Source organism: Passer domesticus, chromosome 2 (genome assembly GCF_036417665.1).
Source record: "Passer domesticus isolate bPasDom1 chromosome 2, bPasDom1.hap1, whole genome shotgun sequence".
In the NCBI taxonomy this organism is placed as follows: domain Eukaryota; kingdom Metazoa; phylum Chordata; class Aves; order Passeriformes; family Passeridae; genus Passer; species Passer domesticus.
In genome coordinates this window covers 79,263,433-79,289,137 of record NC_087475.1, presented here as the reverse complement: position 1 = coordinate 79,289,137, position 25,705 = coordinate 79,263,433, and the positions used below count along the sequence as shown (strand labels likewise).

The 25,705-nt window shown below is 44.9% G+C and overlaps 1 protein-coding gene and 1 long non-coding RNA gene across 3 annotated transcripts in view; one reads left to right on the top strand and one right to left on the bottom strand.

Moving 5' to 3' along the window:
- Positions 1-7,938: 7,938 nt before the first annotated feature.
- MAML2 (mastermind like transcriptional coactivator 2) overlaps positions 7,939-25,705 on the bottom strand; it is a 209,331-nt gene continuing 191,564 nt past the window's right edge. The window contains exons 3-6 of one of the 2 annotated variants that reach the window (XR_010356466.1): positions 20,545-20,748; positions 18,406-18,517; positions 8,927-12,673; positions 7,939-8,369 (exon numbers count right to left, since the gene is read on the bottom strand). Coding sequence is in view for 1 of the 2 variants with exons in the window: in XM_064409459.1 (XP_064265529.1) it covers positions 11,691-12,673; positions 18,406-18,517; positions 20,545-20,748 (1,299 nt within the window). In the remaining variant the exon portion in view is untranslated. Of the gene's footprint in view, positions 12,674-18,405; positions 18,518-20,544; positions 20,749-25,705 lie in introns of both variants that reach the window. The other variant, XM_064409459.1, reaches the window with a different exon arrangement.
- Positions 11,004-16,521, top strand: LOC135294343 (uncharacterized). Its single transcript, XR_010356467.1, has 2 exons — positions 11,004-11,138; positions 16,348-16,521. It is a non-coding gene; the product is annotated as an uncharacterized LOC135294343 (long non-coding RNA).

The window sequence follows — 25,705 nt, the reverse complement described above, 5'->3', positions numbered from 1 at the left end:
GGACATACACTGCTGGTGGTGAGTGTATGAAGGAAGATGCTGGCCCTCATTTTTTAGCTGGGGAATTTTTGACCCTAACAAGGAAGGAGAAGGATGAGAAGTGAGTTTTAGTGTTGGATGTGTTGGCACTGCTGTGGAGGGAGAACAAAGAAGCTTAAGGCAACTGTTCTTTTTTTTCCCCTGCTCAGGGATGGCATCCCTCAGTCTGTCAGGGGGCCCCAGGGTGGTGTGACAGGATGGTGACATGATGCACAGTCCTCCACCATCTCCCAGCTGCAACTGCTCTGGCAGCTCAGCCGTGTCTCTGCGTAATATCTGCTGCTGCTCTGCCAACAGGTTCAGCCCATCCTCAGCATGCTGACAGACAAGCTCAGGTGGTTCAGGAGCAGAGACAGTTTGGAGGCTGATGCTTTGGCTGGGACATGTTTGCTTTGGCCAACTGTGCTACAAAAGCAACTGCAGAGAGCAGAGGTGCTTTGTGGTGCTGGCAGTGCCTGAAGTCAGCAGGAATTCAGAATGAGCCCTGACTTGAACCATCAGCACGTGCCTCATAGCTCCCTCGATGCTGCAGTCATTCTGGAGTGTTGCCAACATGCTTTCCAACCTAAAGAAACTGAGAAGTGAAATAACAGAGGTTTAACATTCAATGTCTCAACCAAAGCAGGAATTTCCAAGTCAAAGATACTTTTTTACCCCAAGGACAGAGTGCAGAGTATGAATATGTGCTTCCAAAAAATGGAGGTCTGATCCCTTCACAGAAAAGGATCACAAGTGTCCATTGCAAAGGCAAGGGTTAAGTAATCCTAATGTAGGATGGGCCAGTGTCCCCAGTAAGAGATATTAATTCACTTTTAAAAAGGAAAAGGAGGAAAGGAGAGAAATGTCCTTGTTCTGCTCCAGCATTCTTTATGGACAAGCTATAAAGCCTTTGGCTGTATGAACATGTTGCTCAATAACCTGAATATCTGTTAGCTCAGTGCACATTGTAAAACTACTTGTACAATGTTCGAGGGAGCACATTCCCACTCTCATTAAACATAACACAAACCCCATTTTGAAATGTATTCATTTTGTGTATTCACAGAATGAATACATTTCAAATTTGTACTATGATGACAGTGAAGATTAATAAAGTTATTTTCTTCACTGTGGGGCCTCTGAAGTCACAAATAATGCAGCTGTTTTAGGTGATGGGCAGTCTAGGAAGTCAGGGCTGTGTTTGCTCAGAATGAGGTTTGCTGTTACAAAGAATTTTCCTTTATTCTCTAATATAAATTGCTACTAGTCCTAATTAACTGTTTCAGTGATGACATCTTTCAGAGAAATAGGCTGGAATGGGAGAGGAGAAATATACAATGAGTGAGGTTTTCGCCTTTGCTCTGCCCTTTCTATAATGAATCAAATAAGAATGAGTAGTGAAGAATAATAATCCATAAAGCTCCCAAATGCAGTAGGAAGAGATGTTCCCTCATGCAGAAAACAGCCATCGGTCTGCCTTCTAAAGATGCTTTCAGAAGCACTGGACCTGGTGTGTTGAGAGGATGATGCTGGAGACAGAAGGGCCTGGAGGCAGAGTGCAGCCACAGCCCCAGTGCGGGGCAGAGAGGCTGCCCTGAGCACAGCTCTGGGGCCTGAGGGCAGTTCCTGCAGGCTGTGAGCCACAGCTCAGCCCGTGTCCCCAAAGCTGGCTAAGCTGTGCAGCACAGCTCGGTATCAGGGGCATGCCAAGATATCCTGAGACCCCTTTAGCCCTATTTGTGGAGCTGCAAGTTTCTCAGTTCAGTAAAAATCTGATTTAATGTCATAAGCTCTCTCAGAAAGACTCTCCACTGTTCACCAGTATTTGAAATTGTGAACTTCATATCACTGTTTTATACTGCAGAATAGCATGCTTTTCACCCATCTGATAAGAATCATCCAGCATCTTTGTGTATAAACCTGTTAGGTCATGCCTGCATTTCCTTGCGATTGTTTTAGGAGTCTCCTTCCGGTATTTAAAGACGGGAAAATATCTTCTTTAATATCTATCGTCTTCCAGCTTTGAAGCTGAACAACCAAGACAGACAAACATTTAATTCTCCCCTAATCCTTTAAATACCTCTACAAGCACATGGCTGTTAAGCCTCTCTCCTGCAGCAGCGGTACGTGCTCTTTTAACTCTGCCTCTAAAGCCTGCAGCTTCAGCTGGGGTGGAACAGGAGCCCGTGGTACCCCGTCATCCTGTGGTGGCTGTCCTTCTGGGTGGTATGCACAGGGATGGTTTTCCATAATAAAGCAATCATCTGGATTGAATTGCAGATACCTAATCCTCTCACAAGGTACTCCTGTTTAGTTTTGTGAAGTGAACAAAGACATCAGCTTAGACATGCTCTGGGCTGGATTCGGGTATCTCTGAGAGCTTCTGATCATTCCTGTGATTAGCCAGCCTGATCTGGTAACTTTAACACAAAAGTGCAGGCACAGGATCAAAATCTTTTTCTTCAGGAAAGGGAGCTGAAATAGAAAATTTCTTTAACTTCACTCCTCAGGAAAACATCTGAAGGAGCAGACATGACAGCTGGGACAAACCCATCTCTCTCAAGCCTCCTGCTGTTTTTTTATGGTGTGGAAGCAGAGTGGGATTTGAATAGTTGCCTTACACAGGATGGGAAGCAGGCTGGGATGCATTGCTGTTCATATGAATTGGTAAGTATTCATTGACTTAAGCCCCACAAACCATTTCCCCCCCCTGCCCTTTCCTTCCTCAACATGAAAACTTTTCACTTGCTTTCAATATTTTTGTTGCCTTTCTGTGAGGACCCACAAAGACATTTAGTCTGTTCTGCTGGCTGAAGACAGATAACCACCCCAGTATCATTTCTGACAGCTGCCTAAAGCAGGTCCTGAGGACCTTCAGACCCCACACCCTCCTCAGACAGTCCATCCTCATATTATCCTTCCTGTTACAAAATTCCACCTGGCATCTAACCTGAAGCCATGGTTTCTTGGCCTGTAGAGATCATTATGGAGAATATCCAATCTTTTACCCTAGCAGCAATGATCTATCCATTCAAAGACTCTCTCTTTCTTATTCCCACTCAAATCTCTTCTTCAGGCTAAAGAACCTTCATTATTCTCTATATATTTTCTAGATTTCTGTTCATTTGCATTGCTTATTTCTGCCTGGACTACATCATATTCCCAGGGTGGCACTATTCTACAAGCTAAAATCTGAGGGCCAGACATCATCATTTAGATCAATGTAGGCATGGGAGCTGGGCTTTGGGCTTCTTATCGGAAATCTTGCCTTTTATCAAAGGCTGTAAAAGCCTGGTGAAAGCATTCTCTGATGAAAGCTTAGATAATTTAATAAAAAGTAGCATTTCTGGAGCTAATCTGTCATCCAAGTGCACAGTTACACTGTGCCACGGTGTTGGTGGCCATTGGGAAATTTTTCTTTATTGCACACTCTCACTTGCTGAAAGCTAAAACTGATCTAATAGCAGGAGGCTTTGGAGGCACAGTAAAGTGTATAAAAAAGAATAAATTCTAATTTTTTTGTAAAAGAAAACCAAAAGGGGAAGCCAAAATAGGCCACTACTGAGGGTTAAAAAGACAGATGTAACAAAAGAATATTTCTGAGGTTTTTGTGCTGTTTTGTGCACTTGAGTCACTTATGAAAAGACTATATTCAATGTTGAGAAACTAATGAAATGTTCTTCATGAAGGGTTTTTTTAATTACATTTTTAATGGTTTACTTCTTTAAACAGCACTGTCTTGTTATCTGTTGAAAGCTTCTCTTTGTAACGTTCTAAAGCACTCCATATATTTTCTGTGAGAAGATTTTAAACTCCCCAGTATAAACAGATGGTATGTTGGTATTTGTATGTCAAAAGCTAGCAGTTTATATGGCAAAACACACTAGGTTAAATCTTTGGCATTGGAGGGAAAGTTAATGAATAAGATTATCATGGCTTTACTCTGGTAAGATCCACACAACTAATGAAGACCAGTGTGGCTATAATAACATAAAGATGCCATGTAACTATGGGCAAACTCTTTGGTTAGAGGATTTGTTACTTAAATGAAGGGAGAAGTTGGCTTTCAGGGCGTGTTATGTATGAAATCCTGATTTCAGCTGTACTAATGCCGTTAACTTGCTGCTCACGTGTGAGTGGGGACACCACCTAGCCCTGCAGCTTTCATCAGCCTTTTGGAAACACACATCAGGCTCCTGCCTCTGCTGTACACACCCTGTGAGCCTGGATATCCAACAGGCCAAGGCTGATATGTTCACACCAGGAAATCAATGAGAGTACAACAGGTTTCTTTACACTGATTTTAATTTGCTGTAGAGTTAGGTTATTCATAGGCGTACTGTGAATAACATTATGCTAGCTTAAAGTCTTGCTGAAGGACAAGTAACATGGAAAAAAACCACAATCCTTAAGAGAAGAAGAAATTCAATAAAGGAATAAACATTCATTAACAAAGCTGTTGTGTAGATTCACAAAGGGTTATATTGCCCAGAGCATGCATTTTTTGACATTCTACAGTATTTACCTTAAAGACATTGCTAAAATTGAGGGATCAAATAATATGTCATGTGGGTTCTGACACACTTCTCTTTTTAAAAACTGCACTTTGAGAAAACTCATCAGCTTGTTTCTCAAATAAATTGGAAGAGATGCTGCCAAATTACTGAGCCCACCATACATTTTTCTTTGAAAAAGTTAATGTCTTTCCCTGATGGAAATTTCATTGGTATACAAATTATACTCATATATTAACCTGCCTGTTATGTGTGCCCACTTGTTCAGGAAATCAACTTATGGAACTAACCCCATAGGCCACATCTACACAAAGGAGCTTTCTATATCAGATCCTTAAACAAGACCACAATAATTTCTAATAAATATTTCTCAGCAGATGGTACTCTAAGACCTCCTCAGAAACTAATTTAATGTTTAAAAAAAATGTTAAGCCTCTGGACTGGAACTTCCCTGTTGTACTTAGAGGCCAGGTAAGCAAAAAAGGCAAAATCCCCTGGTTTTATTTTCAGCATGACACTCCAATATAATGGTATCAAGGACAAACCCTGCCCTTACATGATGTTCATGGAACTTCACAACAACCAGGAACTTTACCTTTCATCTCAAATTGATATTGAGGGACAGGTTTTGCCATTAGATCTGCTAACTTCAACAGGAGTGCATGCATGCACCTATACTCAGCATTTCACCCAAACACTGAACAGCACCACAGGGTTTTCCCCATGTTCCTGGACAAGAAGGATAAAACAAAGCAACTGTGCCCTGTCAAACAAGGCAGACAAGTGAAAATATGTCAGGCAGCCCTCCAAAATTAATGTAGATAGAGCATCACTGTTGTCTGAAGCCACATACAGGAATGCAGGACAAGTCTGGGAGGGCGAGCTGCTCACCAGGCAGCGCAGCCAAGTGGGGCTTTATCCCTGCTGCTCTGGGAGGCTCAGGCTGCCTCTGCCCCTGCTGTCCTGAGGCTGCTGGAGCAGCTCATGCAGCCCTGGTACCCAGCACACAGCACACCAGTGACACGAAGATCCACACGTGTCCACCCACAAGGGCCATCGCTTGCTGGGTGCTCGCTGCTCAGCGCACAGGAGGCTGGGTTATTGCAGGAAAAACAATCATCTAAGCTTCAGCTCTTTTAAGGGAGCTTCTTGTGATGAAAATGCCAGTCTGCCAAATGCTACTTCATGTTGAGTTTCTTTTTGCTTGTTTTGGTTTTGACTTGGTTTTGGTTTGTTTTTCCTTTGCTTTGATTTTGTAGGCTTTTGTGTTTGTTTTTGTTCCATTTTGTTTGTCTTTGTTTTTGGTTTTTTAAAGATGAAATTTCTAAGTCCTAATCAACCATCTTTTTTCAGCTTACCTGACCTTTTCTGGACCCCAAACACCTAATTTCAAAATTAGAATGAAGTAAGCTTTTACCATGGTTGAAACTTTTATTGTGGCGGGAGGAATCCTGTCCATGTCATCCCTGTCCCTGCAGCTGCCAGAACTCCATGCTGCCGTGGGAGGGAGCAGCGCTCCTGGCTGTGCTGCCCGAGCTGGTAGTGGTTCCCACCAAGTGATTTGGATGCAGTGGGAAAGGTCAGCCCTTGCCTGGGCCTGGTGCAATTCCTGCTGTGCTGCATCTGGCCAGGCAGGGAAAATATTCACTGCCACTCATGTCTCACACCCCCTCCATGTGGCCTCGCTGGCTACATCTCACTGGGCACAGGAGATGTGCCTGGAGATGTTTTCAGGCACGGAAGCCATGTGACACAGGGTGACTTGTATTTTATATTGTCTTATCCCTCTTGTCCTGCACCCACAGTGGGAATGGATTTTGATTGTGAGACCTGTAGGATGGTGGTCACGGCCCCCAAGCACGACCAGGGACTCAGAGGCTGGTGGCAAAGACAACCACACTCCAGGGACAGGCAGGGGTCCCAGGCTGTTTTTCAGCTCCCTGACAAAGATGTACCTTCTGCTGGTGGGCAGCAGCCCTGCCTGATGCTCCCACATCCTGCCTGCCTTGCCTTTTGCCTTTACAGCTGAGCTAGACAAAGATACACTTTTAGGACATGAGTATGTTGATCTATTTAGGATTTACCTTTGGGTGAGTGGGATTGTGCCTTATTTTCCCCGTTGAGTGCACTTTCCATCACCCATGCTGGAAATGCTGAAGTGAGGAGAGAGCCACACACCTCCTGGGCACCTCTTCACTTCAGCATGTCCACCCAGGATTGGGAGTATGGGACACTGGGCATCTGTCAGCATCCTCCCCTGTCCCTTCTGTGAAAGCACCACATTCTAGGGCAGGACAAAGGAGCCATTTGTGGGTAGGAGTCAGATACAATGGACTGACTGAGCAACATAAACAAAAAACCTGAGAGGGCAGCAGCCAGTAGAGCTGGTGTTGTCAGGGGCAGCCAAGGGAGGTGCCTTCCTGCTTTTCCTGTAGAAGGTGAGCAGAGAGGGACTAGTAGGGTGGATGTGCTGCATGGCAGTCCCTCATCATCACCATCAGCAGTGAAGCAGTTAAGATGTGGGGAGCCCTTTTTTCCCCTACATCTCAAAATAGCACAAGGCAGCCTTTGAGCACAGGCAGTGATGTGCTGACATTTGTCCCTTGGAAACATCCCCTCCACCACCCCTTCTGTTCAGTTCATGGGGCAGGAAGAACCACCCACTTGGAGATGGAGCCCGGAAAGCCTCTCGAGGAATGGGACACTTCCTCAGGGCTGACCTTCTAAAAATAGCCTGGTAGGGATGAATGCTTGTGTGAAACAGCCTGCAACCCAACGTGATGTTGTACATGCTGGAATCTCTATAGGCTGGAAGCTCCTTAGGCTAGAATGAGCTGTATTGTGAAGGAGGCAAGGAGAAGCCAGTTGTCTGATTTCTGGCTTCTCATTAGGGGTCTCTGATAGTGAGGGGAGTGGGGCAAATATCTCCAGGGTGTGATCCAGGGCAGGGCACAGGCTTGGGGACCTAGCCGGCCCTCTTGGGGCAACTGACTCTTGGGGGTACACAGTTCTCAGCTTCAATTTTTGCAGAGTCCCAGAGCAAATTGCTCTGCTGCAAGATTCTATCAACCCAGTCGCCAGGAGCTATTTTAGCATTTTTGTTAGCCATTATTCGTTAACCTTTTCTGGTAGTGAAACCATGTCTTTAGTCAGAAGGAAAACATCACAGCTCTCTGACAAAGAGGCAGGCTGAGCTCCTGGAAGCTGCCAGATGTTAATTTTTCCCACCCCTCCCCTGTGGAAACCCAGAGCAGACAGGGAAATATTCCCAGTGCCCAGGGTACCTGTTGCCGATTCCCCGACTCCCCTCCTAAAATATCAAAATTTTAATTTACTCAGATGAATGAGCAGCTGACTAAACAGACATTCAATATAAAATTCATAGTAAGAAAAGAGACACCTGGGATAATTTTGATTGATTTACTTGGCAGAGTTTTGATAGCTACTGAAAAACATACTATTCATGTTTAGGTGAAAAATAAATGGAGTCAAATAAGTGTCACTGCATAGTACTAGGAGGTATATACAGCCACATGTAAAAATGCATAAACACAAACATTTCTGTACAGCAACTTTTCTTTTCAGTCTGTATAGAGAAACACTGGTTTATAATATGGGGAAAATATAAAGCAGACATACATGCAACAAGGACATGACAGTTACATAGGTCCCACCTGCCTCCCAACAGCTGAAATAACAATAATAACAATAATTATAATAATAAAAGCCTTTCTTGGGGAAAAAATTTGAAACCTGGAATGTTTTCATGTTGAGGTTTCCAGAGAGCTTCAGATGTGAAACATATCTGAAGGTGATTTAAAGGCTTGATTCAAAGCCCTGTGAAGGCAATGGAAAAACTCCATTGGTTTCAGTGAGCTTGGGGTCAGACCCAGCTATTTAAACATGATCCCGTTCTGCCCTCCCCCAAAACCCAAAGTTGAAATCTGCAGATAAAAATAAACAATCATATCATACAAAACTTTGTATATAGAATACAAAAGGTAACAGCTGACTTTTTGTATAAAATACAACTTTTTGATAGTATATTTATTTCACATATGTATAAATATAACCCAAATAATATGATTTTTATTATTCCTACCAAAATATTATTACTTTTTGTTGTTGTTTTTACAAAAGTTTACAAAACAAATAATTCTTTATATTTACAACCCAATACTGTGAAGAGTGCCCAGTCAATGATGAAAAATAGATTTTAAGGGTAGTGCACTTAGCCATTGCAAAGAAAGGAAAAAAAAAGACACTAGCTCCATTCAGATGCAAGTGTTCTGAAGAAATTATACTGGATTCAAGTTTTGGTTGCAAGAGTCTTTCACAAGCTTGCATTTCAAATGCATCAGGCATATATACACAGGACTGGAAACGGCCTCTACCTTTTTTGAATTTACTTAAGACAGGATGTAATTTTGCTCCCAGGGATGGCACTCACAGCCCAGTGTCTTTTGCACTCCAGGCTGAGGCCAACAGGACAACACTCAGCATTGAGTCCACCACTGCATGATATCATAGAACCATGGAATCATAGAATATCCTGAGTTGGAAGGGACCCATGAGAATCATTGAGTCCAACTCCTGACTCCTTGGGACCAGCTCCTCAGCTGAACAATTTTTTTTTACGTCATTTGAGGACCTTGAAATCAGTCTGGCCCTAATACAGAAACCAGTGGTGGCTTTTCCAATGGCATGTGAGGGTAGTTGAAGTTACCAGACTACCGTGCCCACTGCTCATGGTGATACTAGCTCAGCCTTGGCCTCAGTGGCATCCCTGGCAGTTGTCTGTTCCTACCAGTGTGCTGGCAGTCACTGCTGACCTGCTCATGGACAGGCAGTGTGTGAGGCAGAGAAGCCAATCTTCCTTTCACTTCAAACTCGTGCAGCTACTACTTCAGTCTAGTTTTGCACAATTTATAGGGGACATATTTGTTATATTGCATCTGCATCTCTCCAAGCTTAAGTGGGACCCCAGTGGCCTGAGCTGAAAAGCTCTCCAAAGACTTGGAAAAACTTGTACTGATGTATCAAATGAACCACATGCACCCCAACCAAAATGGGGAGAAGAGGGAGCTTTCTCGGCAGCTGAGTCACCACGTTACACAATGCAAAGGTGTGCATTGATCACTAGCTGGGCTGGCTGAAGGCAGGCTTTCTTGTCCCTCTTATTTCTCTGGGAATGAACAGCCTTAACTGGCATATCTAACTAAATGCCCATGTTACACCTTTTGTGGAGGTGCTGGTGCTCATTTGTGTGACGATGCTTCTTGAAACATCCTGAAAATTGTGCCCATTTGAAATGACAGGGTGAAATAACTGGAAAAGCCTTATTAAAACCTCTCACAATAAGTAGGTCAGATAAGTGCAGAGGCTATTGTCAAATAGTCTCCTCATCCCACTGCCACTAACAAGGATGAATAAAGCACTTGCACGGGCTGAGCAATGCCTCTTGGCACTGAGGCATGCGAACGTAGGCATTGTATTCCTTTGCCACATCTAGTTTTAGCTAATTCAGAGGAGGCTGTGAAACATATTGCACCATATCATTTGAAAGAAGAGCACTTTCATTTGAATTGCAAGATCTGTTCCCATCCATGAATCCTGTCTGAATCGCTGTGCAGCTGCTTTATAGTGACATAGCATATCCTTCTGATGCCATCACTGACCAAGTCTACAGCAAATAATTTAATATAGTCAAGACTATTCCCTGGCAGGTCTGGGGCAGCCTGTATCCTTACTGCTCTGCTCTGTTAGCCTTCAAGGCAAGGTGGCTGCAAACTGCTCATGGGAATGGTCCTTGCCCCAGTATATTTTCTTTCTATGCACAGAAACTGCTTAGGGCAATATTAGCTGGTCCATCCCCAAACCCAGAACAGATGATTGAGTCCAGTGCCCAGAAATAATCCCCAAAACCGTTTCATGTACAAGCACAGATGTGGCTGATGGAGCCTCCTGCTGTGAGTTATAATTGATGTGCATGCTAGTTTCATGGGCAGAGCCTCTTGTACTCCAGACAGAGGCTGTGGGGACCTGGGCCATCACCAGAACTCTTTCAACTCCCCCCATATGGCAAAGGAGAAAACAGGATGGAACCAAAATGCTATGCAATCAAAATGGCAGCTTCCCCCCAGGCAGGTAGATGATGGCATTTCATCTGGGCTAAACCTGTTTGAGAGCAGAAGATCAGGCTGAACTACCTGATTGATATTTGCCATGATTTGAAATGAAAACAAGGACAGTGGCTTAGCTGAGCCATTTTAGGTATTTGCCCTCCTCTAAGTTGGACTGGGAGAGTAGTCAGGGACAAATCGTGAGCACCTTTCTCACTCAAGTTTTCTATTAAGTCACTGGAGTCCCTGGGGAAGGGCAAAGTGGCAAAGTGAGGATCCTGAGCTTTGGAAGTAGTTAATCTCATGTTTCCCTCAATGCCCAGAATGACTGTGCTGCTGGCAAAGAGAAGCATCCTCTAATCCTCCCTGCAAACACTGATGAACAGGAGAACACAAATGCTAGAGCACACCGAGTAACACGCTGGATGATCTGTTTCCTTCTTCCCTTGGATGAGACCACTTACCCTGCTGTGTGCTACAAAAGGTACAGGGTTTATAACAAAATCATTGGGAAAGCAAGTGTAAGTTTGTACTGTGCAGAAGTAAACAGTTTTTGTAATGCCATGACATTTACACAGGGCTTGATGCTGTCAGGGCTGAGCAGTCCCAAGGAAGTAATGGGCTGTGAACACAATGACTGAAAAGCTGTGGACCACTTGGGGTCTTGCTTGCACTCAGAGAAATGATGTTCCACAGCCCATACCACTGTCTGGTGCTTCCATGTGTGGGAAGCTGAACACATTTTTTTCCTGGAGCCCCTCTGAGAAGAACCAATGAGTTTGCAATGGGCTGGGCACAGGTCTGGGGAACAGACCCTTCACATGTTTTCACTCCTTTGTGGCAGGCAGGCATATCACTTACACTGTCACTTCAGTTTTGTTCCTAGAGCTACTCTTCAAACAGGGCAGTTGCTCTATGTTGTATTTTAAAGGACAGCCCAGTTACTGGAGTGTAAATTAATGAAGCAGGTTGTTGGCATCTAAAAAGAAAGCTAATGTCCTTGCTGCCTCTTGGTACTGTCAGTTGGTACTGTCACTTACGAGTGGTTCCCTAAAATTTCATCGAGGTTGATGTCTTTCATCCAGTCATCATTACCAGGTTCTGTTTTCAGTAAAGAATCTATAAAATCTGAGTCACTGTTGAGCGCAGGTCCTATACTGTCACCTTGCTGGTTCAGAAAGTCAAATGCTAGGTCACTGCCATGGTCACTTCCTTGGTAAGCCCGGGAGGTTTGGTTGGTGGTTGTGAAACCGGTTGATGGCAGAGATGACGGTGGTGTCATACTTGTTCCTGGCTGATTCAAGGTAGGCACAGTCTGTCCTCTCAGCTGATTGGGTCTTATGCTGAGCCCTCGTAGTGAGCCAGCAGATTGTCCATTTAGAGTCTGGTGCATTTGGTTTAGAGGGGGCCGCATTTGGACTCCCGCCGTTAACTGGTTAGGAGGTGCCAATGCACGCTGAGGAAAATGCTGGTTGCCTACGCTGCGCTGCAAAGACTGGTTAGGATATGCAGTGCCGGTGGGAAAACGAACCCCTGCAGGTTTCAGTGCATCCTGCTGCTTCACTGCAGCCTCTTGTGGGGCCCAGTTCTGGGCATTGGCCGTAGCCGTGATCATCACATTGGCCGGCCGTTGAGCAGGGATACCTGTCGCTCCGTGGGTCAAGCTTGGCCTTATTTGCTGAGAGTTGACCACTGACCCCGTGCCAAAAGCTGCCCCGTTGTTCCCCTGTGTCATGGTTTGCTGTCGGGACACCATGGGGTTATTCTGACTGGGCAGAACTTGATTTTGGTTTCTGTGTGGCTGCATTTGGTTCATTCCTGAAGTCACATTGTATGTGCTTGGTTGGTTGCAAGGAAGGTTCCCGTAGCAGCCCATACTCCGAGCAGCAGGAACAGAAGGCATTCGGGTTCCAGCAGGGGTGGACATGAGGCTGGAGTTCTGGGGCATGATGCTGTGAGTTGAAATTGGGTTGGATAAGGACATGTTGTTGGAGCTCATGCTCACAGCTGGTGAACCACCTGGAGAGGAGAAAACAGAAGTGTTACAACAAGCATTGGTGCATGAATATGTGGAGTCATTCAAATACCAACAGCTCAAAAATCCAGTTTTCTATGAGCAGAGTTTCTTGAAGAAGACACTTTGCTCTTAAGAGGACTTACATGAACTTGCTCAAGGCCTTGAAGATGTCTATCATCCAAAGGGTGGTTTGTCTGTACTAAGCCACCTGTGGTCTTTCCATCCCTTCGGAGGAGAGCACATGAGCCAAAACTGGTGCTCATTGTAAGAGAAACATTGGAGCAGGGAAGGACAGACAGAAGCACTGGGCAGGAGAGAAGACTTTCCTGCCTTCCTTTACAGAATCACTAGACACGTCAGACAGGATGAAGCCTCTCTAAGTGATCAGAGATCAAGAACTTTTCCTTACAGGGCATGGCTCATCCTGGTTCCCTCTAGAGACAATGGGGAGCGAGAAGCACTTTAATCAGGCTCATTTTCCACCTTTCTTATACACCTACAGCATCCATCCTTTTTTGGGAATGTCTGTCCCAGATGACAGCAGGAGCCAAGACTGCATCTCACACGTTTGCAGCCGTATGCTGGGACAGGAGCTCAGTCCAGTCTGTGACATGCCTGTCCTCCTGCGTGGTGGCTGAGCAGGCATGGGGACATGACTCGGTGCTGTGCCTGCTGAGCCCCACACATGCCCTTTCCAAACTCTCTTCCCAGCTGGGCTATGGCTATTTACCCTTGCAGGAGCAGACTTGCCAGTGAGGGAGCCACACGTGATGTGCCAGCACTTGCTGCACCTGAACATCCCCTTTTGTGCATCAGAAAACTACAGGTTATGAGTTGGCAGGAATTTATCACTCCTGGCTGATTCTGCCCAACAAAGGATTTTCCTGTACTTAACAACTGCCAATGGATGACAAGAAGAGAGGATTTTCTTGCCTTCAGCCACCAACCCTCGACACAAGCTCACTTCTTTGGCTAAGCAGCCTCTAGTTTGAGGCCACAGTAGGTCATTTATACCATGAAGGCTGAGTGCTTATGCAGTGGAAGATTGAATTAATCCCTGAGAGACTGGTTGAAAAAGACCAGCCGCTTTTTAAACTCAGCCAGTATAGATGGAACTGTGGAGAACCTTTTTGCGCACAATCAGCTGCTCCACATTGTAATTCCCTTTGCTACTGTTGCTTCCAGTACAAACCCTACAAGAAGCACAGCTCAAAAAAGTCAGGTTCAAGGCAATGAAAGGAGATGTTTCTTCACACAGTGTGTGGGTCAGCCGAGGAAATCTGTGCCACATGGCACAGTGCAAGCTAAATTATCACACCTCTTTGGGTGGCCCCCAAAGTGTGAGAAAAGCTGTCAAATGAGCTTGCTACCAAGGTACCACTGCATTTCAGGAATTCTCAGAGCCTTTCCCAGAGGAGGAACGAGGCGATTTGCTATTTCATAGGGTGCAACTAATAGCAATTTTTGGGCATGAGACATTGCCTTGGTTTGATCCTTTGTACATATGGCAAAACCAGATGGAATTTGACTAACTTCAGTTTCATCACCAAATCTTATTATATATTGGTCTGTATGACTAATTTTATTAGTTGGCCCATCATAAATTCTTTCCTACTGCACAGTGCTTCAAGACTTTGTCATGCTTGCAGCATTCTCCAAATATTTCAGCCTCAGTGTGTGGCATGTTTTCCAGTCCTTTGGAGGTCCCTTCAGAACGTGACAGTTTTTGATATTCAATATCAGAGCTGTACATCATAGCTGATCAGAGTAATAACTTTTGCACATCTCCAATGTGGATGTAAAGTAAGCTCTATTTTTCCAGTTCAGCATCATCTCAGACAATGTTTGCATATCCAGTTTCAATCACACAGCCTGCTCACAGTGATATCTGGAGACCCGTCAGCCATTTCCTTTTGAGCTGTGTTAATTTTGTGCCACTCAGGTTTCTTAAGCAAAATAGACAGTAAGAAGTCAGATGCTTTAAGGGACATACAACTGAACAACTATTGCCTCTAAGTTATGGTTTCATTGAAAGAGATACCATGCAAGTTTGGAAAGATTCTTCCAACATCAGCTCATGTTTCTTGAAATTAATTCCATCTTCCCTTTCCTAAATTCTTTATTATTTGGGCTGTATCTGCTCCCCAGTAGTTTTGCTGAGCTCTGCATTAGGCTACTAGGGCTGCAATTACCTACTTAGTCCTTTAATTTTTATCATGACATTAGCAGTCTCTCTTGGTGTTTCAAGACTAAATAAAAGGTGACACTAAGAATTTAAAGAACCTCTCAGCCAGCTCTTTTGAAACTCTTTTAGACAAATCATGGGCATACATATTTAAAAAGTCTGTGTTTAGGAACAGATATTTAATATGCTGTTCCTGTTGAAATTTCACCATAATGATGTTCAGCTCCCACAGTCTGGAACCAAAGAAAAAATTGTGTAATTCTGCTTTTTCTGCATTATTTTTGTACATGTGCTATTTCTATCTAGAAATGGATGCAAAGGATTAATTTTTTTCCCTTAAGGACTTAAAAAATAACTCCTCCCAAATCATTATTAACACTGAGTGTGACTCCACAACGAGAGTGTTTGTTTCAAATCAATATAAACATAGATACCTAAATTAAGAAGCTCCCCCTAGCCTGGAAGGCAGCCTGTTCCACAAACAGGCTCCAAGTGGGAGACTCTTGACTGTAGAGGATCTAATTATCCTAAGAATTGTGTTGTCCTAACTTCAGCACCTAAATTCAGTCCCTGAGCTGGGCAGGGATATGCTATGGGGTCAGGATATGCTGTGGGGAGTCCACCTGGTTTTAGCCCAACAGGGACAATCACTTTCCCACAATCAGTGCTCAGTTGGCAACCACATGATTAGCCCCATCTTCGGCTTTGCTGGTGGGTTGTGCGTTTTGGGAAGTCCTGTAACATCTCCTATAAAGACAGGTTGAGAGCTGGCGTTGTTAAGTTGGGAGAAGAGAAGGCTCTGAGATGATCTAGTATTTACCAGTACCTGAAGGTGGCTACAAGAGAGGGAGAGAGGGACTTTTTACAAGGATATGCAGTGACAGGACAAGGGGGAATGACTTTAAATTGAGACAGGATAGGTTTAGATTAGACATAGGGAAGAAATTTACTCAAGGGTGGTGAAACACTGGACTAGTGAAAGAGCTGTGAATGCCCCATCCCTGAATGCAAGGCTGGGTTTGACTAACCTGGTCTAGTGACAGGTGTCCCTGCCCATGGCAGAAGGTTTGGAGATAGATGATCTTTAAGGTCCTTTCCAACCCAGACCTGTCTGTGATTCTGTCATTTTTTTGTAGGGATGATAGGGATGGGTCCCTGATTTTTTGCTCCCGTGAGCCCATATTAAAGAGGAGGAATGGTACAGAATTCAGTGGCATTTCAAGAGATGGTTCTCTCTCTCCAGCAGTGGAGTTGTAGAGTTACTTCATTGCCACTGGGGTGAAGCCCATCATGGGGTGACCCTGCCAGCTGTTGAGCAGACCTCAGGGCTACCATCACACTGCTCCTGCAAATGCTACACTTTTTAAAGAACACAAGTGTTTGGGAAGGGGTTGTACTTGTTGCCAAAAGACGAAGCTTCCTCTTTCTTTGTTTTGCTATTTTTATGCTTTTATTTTTAACACAAGTATTTTCCACTCTTATTTCTTCCAGATGGGAAGAAATGCCTTCCCCAGAAGCACTGTGTACAGCAGCTGGGCACCCCAGGCTAGAGCAATTTGGAGAAACACCTTCCCTACCCACTTCACCTGCTCCTTTCTTGGGGGTTTCTTGCTATGGCATGGCACTGTTGGGAAGAGTATAGAGAAATAAAATACTCAACCAAGTTTCTCTGGTCTGTGCGATTTTATTTAGCTTTTTGTTTCTTCTTCCCTGATCTGAGCAAAGCTATTCCCAGAAAAAGGGAACAGTTTCCCTACTGTTACTCCCTTATGCAAGAGTTTCCTAATCGCTCCCTCTGGTAGCTTTGCTGGAAGCTCCCAGAACAGCCCTTTCTCCCCGGCTCGTCTGAAAGGCTGCTGTCCTCCCAGGGCTCACTCAGCAGGGACTTGAGATTTGAATGGACAAGTGCTGCCATTCCCACATGTTTCAAACCGAGGAGATGCGACTCCAAATACCACAAGACTGGCAAAGAGTCCATCAGATTAACAACAACAAGAGCTGCAACATAACAGTGGTGATCCACTCTCTTTGGAGCCTTTCACACATGTGGCTGCACTCGCTTCCATTTTCTCTCTCAGGCTAGAAATGGATTGTTTTTCAGTAAAAGCCAAGAGTCTCAGTTAATCATTCAGTTCCAGGAACAAACCTTTAAACAACACACCAAATCACAAGACTCCTCAGCAAAATGCTGGGGTTGCCAAAGCATTTATTTTGGGAGTACAGGAGGTACCAAGCCAGTGAGCAGAGCCCTCACCATGGACTATTACACTGGGAAGCTTGAGCCAGTTTACTGGAGAAGATTAATGCCCAGGTCCATTAGAAAGCAGCAGTTTCCAGCAGCACTTTCCAGGTTGCTGCAAGCTTATCACTGCTAGAACTTGTAAGCAGAGCAAAGGACCACATGAATACTGCTTGGGTGGCCCAACCTGGCCCATCCTACATAGCCAGCAGATTGGGCAGAGGGGTGGCTTGTGAGTAAGCTGCACTTCAGACCTCATTAAAATCGTTATAGAAGCTGAAAAGGTTGTGTTGCAAAGGACAGGTAGAGAAGGAAAAACTCAGATGACTGGCTGAATCTGCAGAGACCACAATTATGGAAAAACAAAAAAAACCCCACCTTTTTCTTTAGCATGTTGCATACAAAAATATACTAGAAGGCAAAGAAATCTTTTTATACTTACATGCACAGACACTTTTGCAGTATAGAAAACATCCTTTGGTCCCATCTGCTGCATTTTCCCCACCTCCTCTCTCCTCAGCATTTTTTTCTTACTCTGTTTTTGCTCCCTGAGTGGCCCTCAGCCAATCAGCAAGGTGAAGAGTATGAAAAGCCAAACAAACAATCCTGTGCTCCCATAACTAGACTCTCCCAGGAGGTCAGGGCACAAGAGCTGAAATGAAGGACTGGTCCTGAAGTGTTGGGCATTTCCTGCCCTGGGCAGTTCTGGCAGAAAGCAAGGGCTTTTACTCTACTGTTTGACTGATCTGTTGAAATCCTGCTTGTAGAGCAGCATTAAGGCCATGACCATGGCCTATTAAACATACCAAAAGTACCACCTATGATGGTGCTGAGTGGGGCACTTAAAAATCTGTATGAGGATCCCCACACTGTACATGAACTGCCATTTGAAGGGAGGGATGGGTCTCATCTCAGTCTCTGAACCAAGATGCACCACATATGTGGGAGAAACATCTGAACACAGCGAGGTTGCATAGTCAAGAGGACAGCTCTGCATCAGGTTTTTGGGTGCACATCTGCCCCAGATAGTGCTGATGGGAGGGGTACCAACTCCTCCTTCCCCATGTCTGAGAGAGGCAGTATCAGCCTGGATGAAGCACCAGACCATACACCAGCACTTCTCAGTGCAGGACAGTGAGAAAAATAGCACAGGAGGGCACAGCCACCACCCACTGCCTCTGCAGTGATGGAAGAAGATATCCAGAAAATCATGGCCCAGTCATTCCATGCATGCATGGCTCTTATGGGTGATGTTCCAGCTGGAAGGAAGGAAGAAAGAAAAGAGTTGCATTGAGCCCATAGGTACTTACCAGGATATTGGTTTGCTTGTTGCATGTTGACCACATTCCTTCTTTGGTCTTTATAATCTGGTGGTGGTCTTGTCAAGTGTCTGTTCAGCTGGTCTTGTGGAGTTATTTTCTCCTAGAGGATTAGAGTAGAAGTACATTAATTTGCTTTTCTTTTTGCTTTCCTGGCTCTGTGTTTTGCCAATCTCTATCTTTTCTCAGATATGTGCAAAGCTGAAGTATTCCTTCCTTTCACCCTGTCTGGTCCACAGGACAGTCACTTGTGAAACTGTGCCATCACCAACTGAAGTTTATATGGAAATATCTTTGCTGGTTGCATTGTGTTTGAGTCTGGTTCAACTTTCCTCTCAGCCTCTGAGAATAATGTCCATGTCTGCACTGCAGTACAAAGTGTATTCCAGTTTCAGTTTGTCATCCCCATCCACAGCCATGCCCTCCCTCACTCTGTCATCCTACACTGGAGGATGACCACAAAACCCAGTAAAATCCTTGCCTCTTGGTCCCCCCAGCTCTCCTTAGTAGGGATGCCAGCAGGACACATGGTTTAGGACAAGGACAAGGATGGTGCTGGGCTGGCTGTTTTCATGCCACTCAACATTGCCCTGTGCTTCCCTGTACATGTACGAGGTGCTGTCTTTCCTTTTACATTGGGAGTACAAGAATTGGGGCAAGGACAACAGGGAAAGATTGTAGGAAAAATATTAGCTGGGGAGATTTTTTTTTTTTTTGAGCTTGCAGGGTCATGTCTCTGGTGAGAGGAAGATAAAAATCCAAGTACTTGAACTGAAATCTGACTAACTGCTCTGTGCTCATAAAGATCTGGGAAGAGCAGGCAACAATGCCAAATCTCTCATCAGCATCAGTGTGATTTGATGCCTCCAGAGTGTTACCGCTCAACCATGAGACATGGTTCCTTGGGATAAGTGCCCCCATGGCAGGAAATTGTGAGTTTGGTGCACATGTGCCTTTACTGGACAGCTGCTGGGACAGCATCACACCTCTTCTGCAATGTGCAGGGGTTTTGTGCTCAGCTGCCAGAATGGCGAACCAGCTTGTCAGTGTCAAAGAGTCAGGCCCTGGCTGATGATGCAAGTCCATTGGAGTAATTTGGGCATAATCTGCCTGAAAACAGCATGCATATGGACCTTCTAGTGAAAAAAATTGTATTTTCTTCTCCCAGAAGCACTTAAAAACACTGGGAGAAGCCCTTCTTGTGTTATTTAGGGCATTTCCACAATTCATGATGGGAGGGAGGGGTTGATTATGATTTGTAAGGTTTGTTTTTATATCCTGCTCAACCTGAATCCTTGTGAAGAAGACAGACTCCCATGAAATCCTTGCAATTCATGTAAAAACTGTAGGCAAGCTTTATGTGTATTTCTATGTACACAATACAAAAGCAAAGCCAAGCTGATTAAATTTCCATTTTATTTAAGATAAGCTATTTCAGCAATTAACTTTTTGCTCTGCTATAAATTCTGACAGAAAACTGCAGCACAGAGAGCTGACTTTGAACTGCTTTTTTCTTCTGCATGGATTGAAAAGTCAAGAAATATTTCCTTTATAGAATTCCCCATGTCTCCTAAAATGACCAGAAACTCCCAACTAGTCTCTCAGATACCAAAGGAGAGAGAACTGGCTGCAGATACCTAGAAATGCAGAAATAGAACCAGAGAAAGTAGGACTCATATGCGATCCCAGTCAAACACATAAACTTTCCTTGAACCCCAAAATCAAGGTACCTGATCCTTGTTTACACACAGGTATTTTACACTGTGCTGCCGGGGTGACAGGTCCTGGAAGTAAACTTTCCTTTGAGGTGGAAGTAGCATAGCAGTGCACCTTGGTTTATCTTGCAAAGAAAACCATGAACAATATTCATATGTCTCAAAACCAAGCATATGCTTGGACTGTTCTTATAATGAAACTGCAATAGCTTGGAAACTTGTTTCATACAGATTGAAGAAGGCTTCAGAAAGGCTTAGAAAAATGCTGAAAAATACAAGGCACACGCTTGAAGTTCTAGGCATTGCCAAAACAACCTTGAAGTTTCAGGGGGCTTTCTTGTCCCTGTCTTAGCTTTCTTTTCTATTGTTTTTATGGCTATATTTTCCATGTAAAATAAGAAATTAGTAAACTTACAGCTTCTGCCAACATCTGCTGCTGTAGAAGGAGTTGTTTTTGCTCCATCATTTGCCGTTGCAGAGCCTGTTTCTTTTCCATCAGCTGCTGATTCAACAATGATTGCTGGGATGAGTTCATGTAACCACTTCCAGTGTTTGGATTTGAGCAAGAACTGGAGCTTGGAGTGGGGCCAGCTCCCTGGCCTACCACAGAGTGTTGTTCCTGAAACAGAAGAAAAGACTCATGAAGGATGAAAATAATAACAAGCGTCAAGAAAAGGAAATAATCCTTTTTATGTAATTAGCTGAAGCTCAGGACACAGCCCACAGACTTTCAGGACAAGTGACTGATACAAAGGCCATGACAAGGTAAGAAGAGGTTTGAGTAACTTCATCCCACAGGAAAGACTCTGAAAATGTGCCAGGTGGTTCCAGTGGAAAACCTCAGTATTGTACCAGGAGCTTGGGAAATATTAACAGAAGTAACAGAGCTGTCCTGGGGATCTTTCAGGAAATGTGCATTGGGTTGTACAGCACTTTGTTTGACCACAAGGGAACCAAATCTGTGTCTGCTGGTTCCTACCATCTGGTGAACAGCAGTGAGAAGCTGCAGACTTGTTGGTAGAAGTGGCATCTATTCTTAGAAAATACAGAGGTGGGAAGTTAATACTTCACAGTGGGGTGAATGGTGCTGCTTTCATTAGTCGCGTCATCTCCCTGACAAGAGCAATCTCTGAGAGACTGCTAATTGAATCCCATTAGCAACATGATTAAATAGGCTTAGAGTGTATCAACTTCCTCAGTAAAATAAATGTGTAACTGGGAAGGACCTTGAAGAGTCTCTCTGGTCTTTGTGAGAGACCTAGATCTGCTTCTAGTTCCCAGTATGCAGCTTGATAATGAAGGGATGGCAAAAAGTCTTCTTAGAGGGCAGTGGGGAAGCAACATGAGAACTCAAACCACGCTCATACAAGATGAGAATGTACATGGAATGACAGTATGCTGCTCCTTTTCTCTTGGCCATTAATTCCTTTGGCAGCAATGTGTTTTTTGTCTACTTGCTCCGGCAAGATTTGGTACTTGGGCCTTTACCAAATGTAGCTTTCTTAGTACACACACAAATACTCAGCCTGTGTTGGATCCTCAATACCCACCACGATTCTTCGCCACACAGCTACAAAGAAAATGGGATAGACTGAAGAGGTCACAACAGTCAGGAGAAACATTCATTCTCTGACCCAACTTGGCTGCAATTCACCATAAGAACCAACCACAAAGTTCTGTGCAACCTAAGAGGCAGCAGCATTTTTGTCTTGCAACACAAGACCCCACAGCGGGAGTCTGATGCTCCCTGTTGCACAGCGGTTCCCTCAGTCCCGAGGTGTAGAGCCAGGATCTGGGCTGCTATCCTAGCAAAGCTCTGCTCCATGGCCATTGTCCCCTGGGGCATTTGGGCAAACACAGGCTGACCAACATTGAAACAAGGATACGTAGCCTACCCATGCCCTGAAGACCACGGGGCACTGATGTTTAGCGCTTTGCAAACTCCAGGAAAGCTCATTCCTGCGCCTTAGCTTTTGCATCCCTCCCCTCCCCACTAACACACTCAGTACAGACTAATCCCACTTATCTTTCTACCATCTGGCATGGAAGAAGCACAATGATTGTTATGGGTATTTCTATTTTAAAATAATTCCGTGGCTTCTAGATGGGGCGACATGAGTGTGTAGCTAGTTAGATAAAGTATTTGAAGACTGTTACTGAAATAAAAAGCTTGACTTTCTTCTGGAGCCACCTGCAGCCCCGAAGGCAGTGTTGCAAACCCACCCTTCAAATTTATTGGGCTCTTACACAATTATATCCTGCACACTTTCCTTCAGTTCCAGAAGGAATCTAGGATTGCTCGGCACTGCCACATTTTTCAGCCCTTATGTTAGCTGCAAGATAGAAAATACCTCCTCTCAACAGACCCGCTTGCCAAGTTGTTGCGCAAACTTTTTTGTCTTTCCTAAAATATTTTGAAAAGAAAAATATGTTACAATAAATTGGCTTTGACTTCTATATTCAAATGACAACTCTAGCTTGAACCCAGCCACATGTTCCATCCATTAATAGAATTCATCTGTTGTGTTTTTGCACAGATAGTGCAGGCTCCCCCAAATGTGCTTTCAGTCCTACGTAAAAAAACCAACAAAGCCTAAGTTTTTCCTTCCCTCATTCCCTACCAGCCCATATAAGCAGTGGGGGGGGGATTTTGTCTTAAGATAAACTGTGTAGTGTTCATTCACAGTATCTATCAAAGAAAGCTCTTCTGTAATAGCCATTGGCACAAAACACCAGCTGCTTGGCACACAGACCCTGAGAAAACAGTGTAAATCATCAACTTGGAGCCAGGTTGGGTTTTTTTTGCATTTGGTCCTTTCTCTGCTGTTCATGAAATGTCAGTGTGAGCCTATGAATCTACGATGTGTTACTTCTCCTGCCTGCTGATCTTCCCCTTGCAATGGGAGAAGGAAGAACAGTTTCCTAATAAATCAGGAGGCTAGCTGCACAGCAGTTTGACCCTTCATGAACCAGTGCTATCGAGCCTTGCTCTCACCCTGCGCTTCCATCACTGCAAATCAGACAGCAGAAGGGCTGCACTGCTGTCAGGGATGTGGGGGTCTGCCCCTGCGCAGGACAAAGTGTGCCTTCTGACATCCCTGAGAGGAAGGGCAGGTTTGGGTGGAGTTACCCTGCTTCTATTAAACTGTTTCACCCTGCTCTAAGCCCAGCTTTACTGCAGCAGCTTTACTACAACTCCATACATCTAGAGCTGCTGATTTTTAAGGTCATTCCTGGGTTTCCATGCTGCAGTTCATGTGGTTTAACTTTAGAAAGCCCTGACCAAAAAAAAATCTGGAGTGGGACATGCCTGTCCCCTTGCCCAGGGGCACCTCTGCCCAGCAGGCTGCAGAGACAGCCCAGCATCCCTCCAGCTGGGGAGCCCTGAGTGCTTGCCTGCACAGTGTCACCACATTGTTTCCCTGCATGAGGAAGGTAACCTGTCCCCTTTGCCCCCAAGGAGGTGACGTGATGAGAAGCACATCCCTGCAGCCAGCCAGGTGTCAGGGACAGGCTGGAAGCATCACAACTCCAACAGGTAGAAATGCCCACCTGGGTTTACCCCCAGTTTCTGCCCTACTCGTTGGCACCACTCATGCACGTTCCACATTCCTCCAGCCCTGAAAATGACCTACAGCTCTTTTAGGGCCATCCTTGGTGCCAGCTGGGGATAGGTTAGTGTTCACCAACCACCACAAAACTCCATCTGCCCTTGCCAGAACTGAAGCTTCAGCATGGTGATGGTCAACATACAAAGCAGATGTGTGGCACCACACTATCTGATGTTACAGTGCCATATAAAACCTATGAGATGCAGAAAGGCAGACAGTGAGAGTGCATCAGAGCTGGTAGCACAACTGTGGTTTTGTTCATAAGCATCACAAAGAACATTACGTTCAAATGTTTAAATTAGCAGTAAAACAAAGCATTTAAGATGAAGTTTGCCTTTTACTATCCGTGCTGCAGCTGATTTGTGTTCATACAAATGAAGGGATGTTTTGGCTTCTAACACATATATGAACTTTTAAAAATAGACTTTTCTTTTTTGCCCCTTTTCTCCTCTCCTCTCCTCTCCTCTCCTCTCCTCTCCTCTCCTCTCCTCTCCTCTCCTCTCCTCTCCTCTCCTCTCCTCTCCTCTCCTCTCCTCTCCTCTCCTCTCCTCTCCTCTCCTCTCCTCTCCTCTCCTCTCCTCTCCTCTCCTCTCCTCTCCTCTCCTCTCCTCTCCTCTCCTCTCCTCTCCTCTCCTCTCCTCTCCTCTCCTCTCCTCTCCTCTCCTCTCCTCTCCTCTCCTCTCCTCTCCTCTCCTCTCCTCTCCTCTCCTCTCCTCTCCTCTCCTCTCCTCTCCTCTCCTCTCCTCTCCTTTCCCTACAAAGCCTGTCAGGATCTCTGAAAGCCTTTTGCAAGCTTATGTTTCTGCATTCTTAGTTCAGAAGTGGTTTAAGGACAGTTGGCTGGAAAAGAATGTGCAAACCTTTCCCCTCTTTCTCCTGGAAATCCTTTCAATTGGTGAATAATTTTGATGGGACAGAAGGGAAACAATGGTCAATTTTGTACAAAACCACAATGCTCGCAGAGGCTGTTTGCTTCCCAGCCAGGAGCCCTGACATCTGTGCCACAAGATGAGCTTCTGCTTCTTGCAGATTTTTCCCTCAAAAGGAGATGGGGAATTTTTCCACCTTTCTGTTCCTCTGTGGGGCAACTCATTCTGTGCCCCACATCAGATTGGGAGTGACATCTCCTGGCTTTTGCTCTTCTCTTGCATAAGTTCTGGCTTAAAGAAACAAAGAATTAAAAGAAGAAAGGAAAAGTCTTCAGATCCATTTATGGAAGTCTGCTCAGTGACAGATGTCTGCCTTACAAAAAGCTGCTTCCAGGGGAAAGGATGCGCAAAGTCATGTTCATCTGGTGACCTATGCATGATGACCTCACTCAAGCAGTTTGTGTTAATTGGCATCACGGGCTTGTGCAGCTCTTCACTGCAGGCTTAGAGTGAGGATGGTGAAGGAAAAGGCTCCTCTGTGGATTTCTTCAAGGGACCAGTGGCTGTCCCCACAGTGTGAGCTTCTCAGGAGCTTTTTGGTTTGACTGCAAACAACCCTGGCCAACTGAGCACTTGGAAAAGGAGAAGGAGAAGAGGGAGAGAAGGAGGAGGAGGAGGAGGAGGAGAAGGAGAAGGGGAAAGGGAAGGGGAATGGTTCAACCAAGTCCTGCAGTGTTTCATAGTAGTACAAGGCTGGTAGCAAAGCCCTGTGAGCCCCTGATGTGAGCCTTCACAGCCCCAGCTGGCATGCTCCTTTCCACAGGCACAATCTGAGGTTCTCCTGCAGCTGCTGGGCCAAGCACTTAGGCTTATTGGGAAGAGCTGGTCTGACTCATGCAACTTTAGGAGGCCAAGCACAGGGTGCTTTGCTGAACAGCCAATTTTAGTACCCACCAGCCCTCTTCTGAGCCACCTCTTTTTGCTGCATGTAATGGACGCAGATACACCCCTTTCTGCTAAACACTGGGCTTTTCATGGTCGTCTGAACTCCAAGATGGAGTTCAGATGACATGAAGGACACACTCCTGCTTGTGTC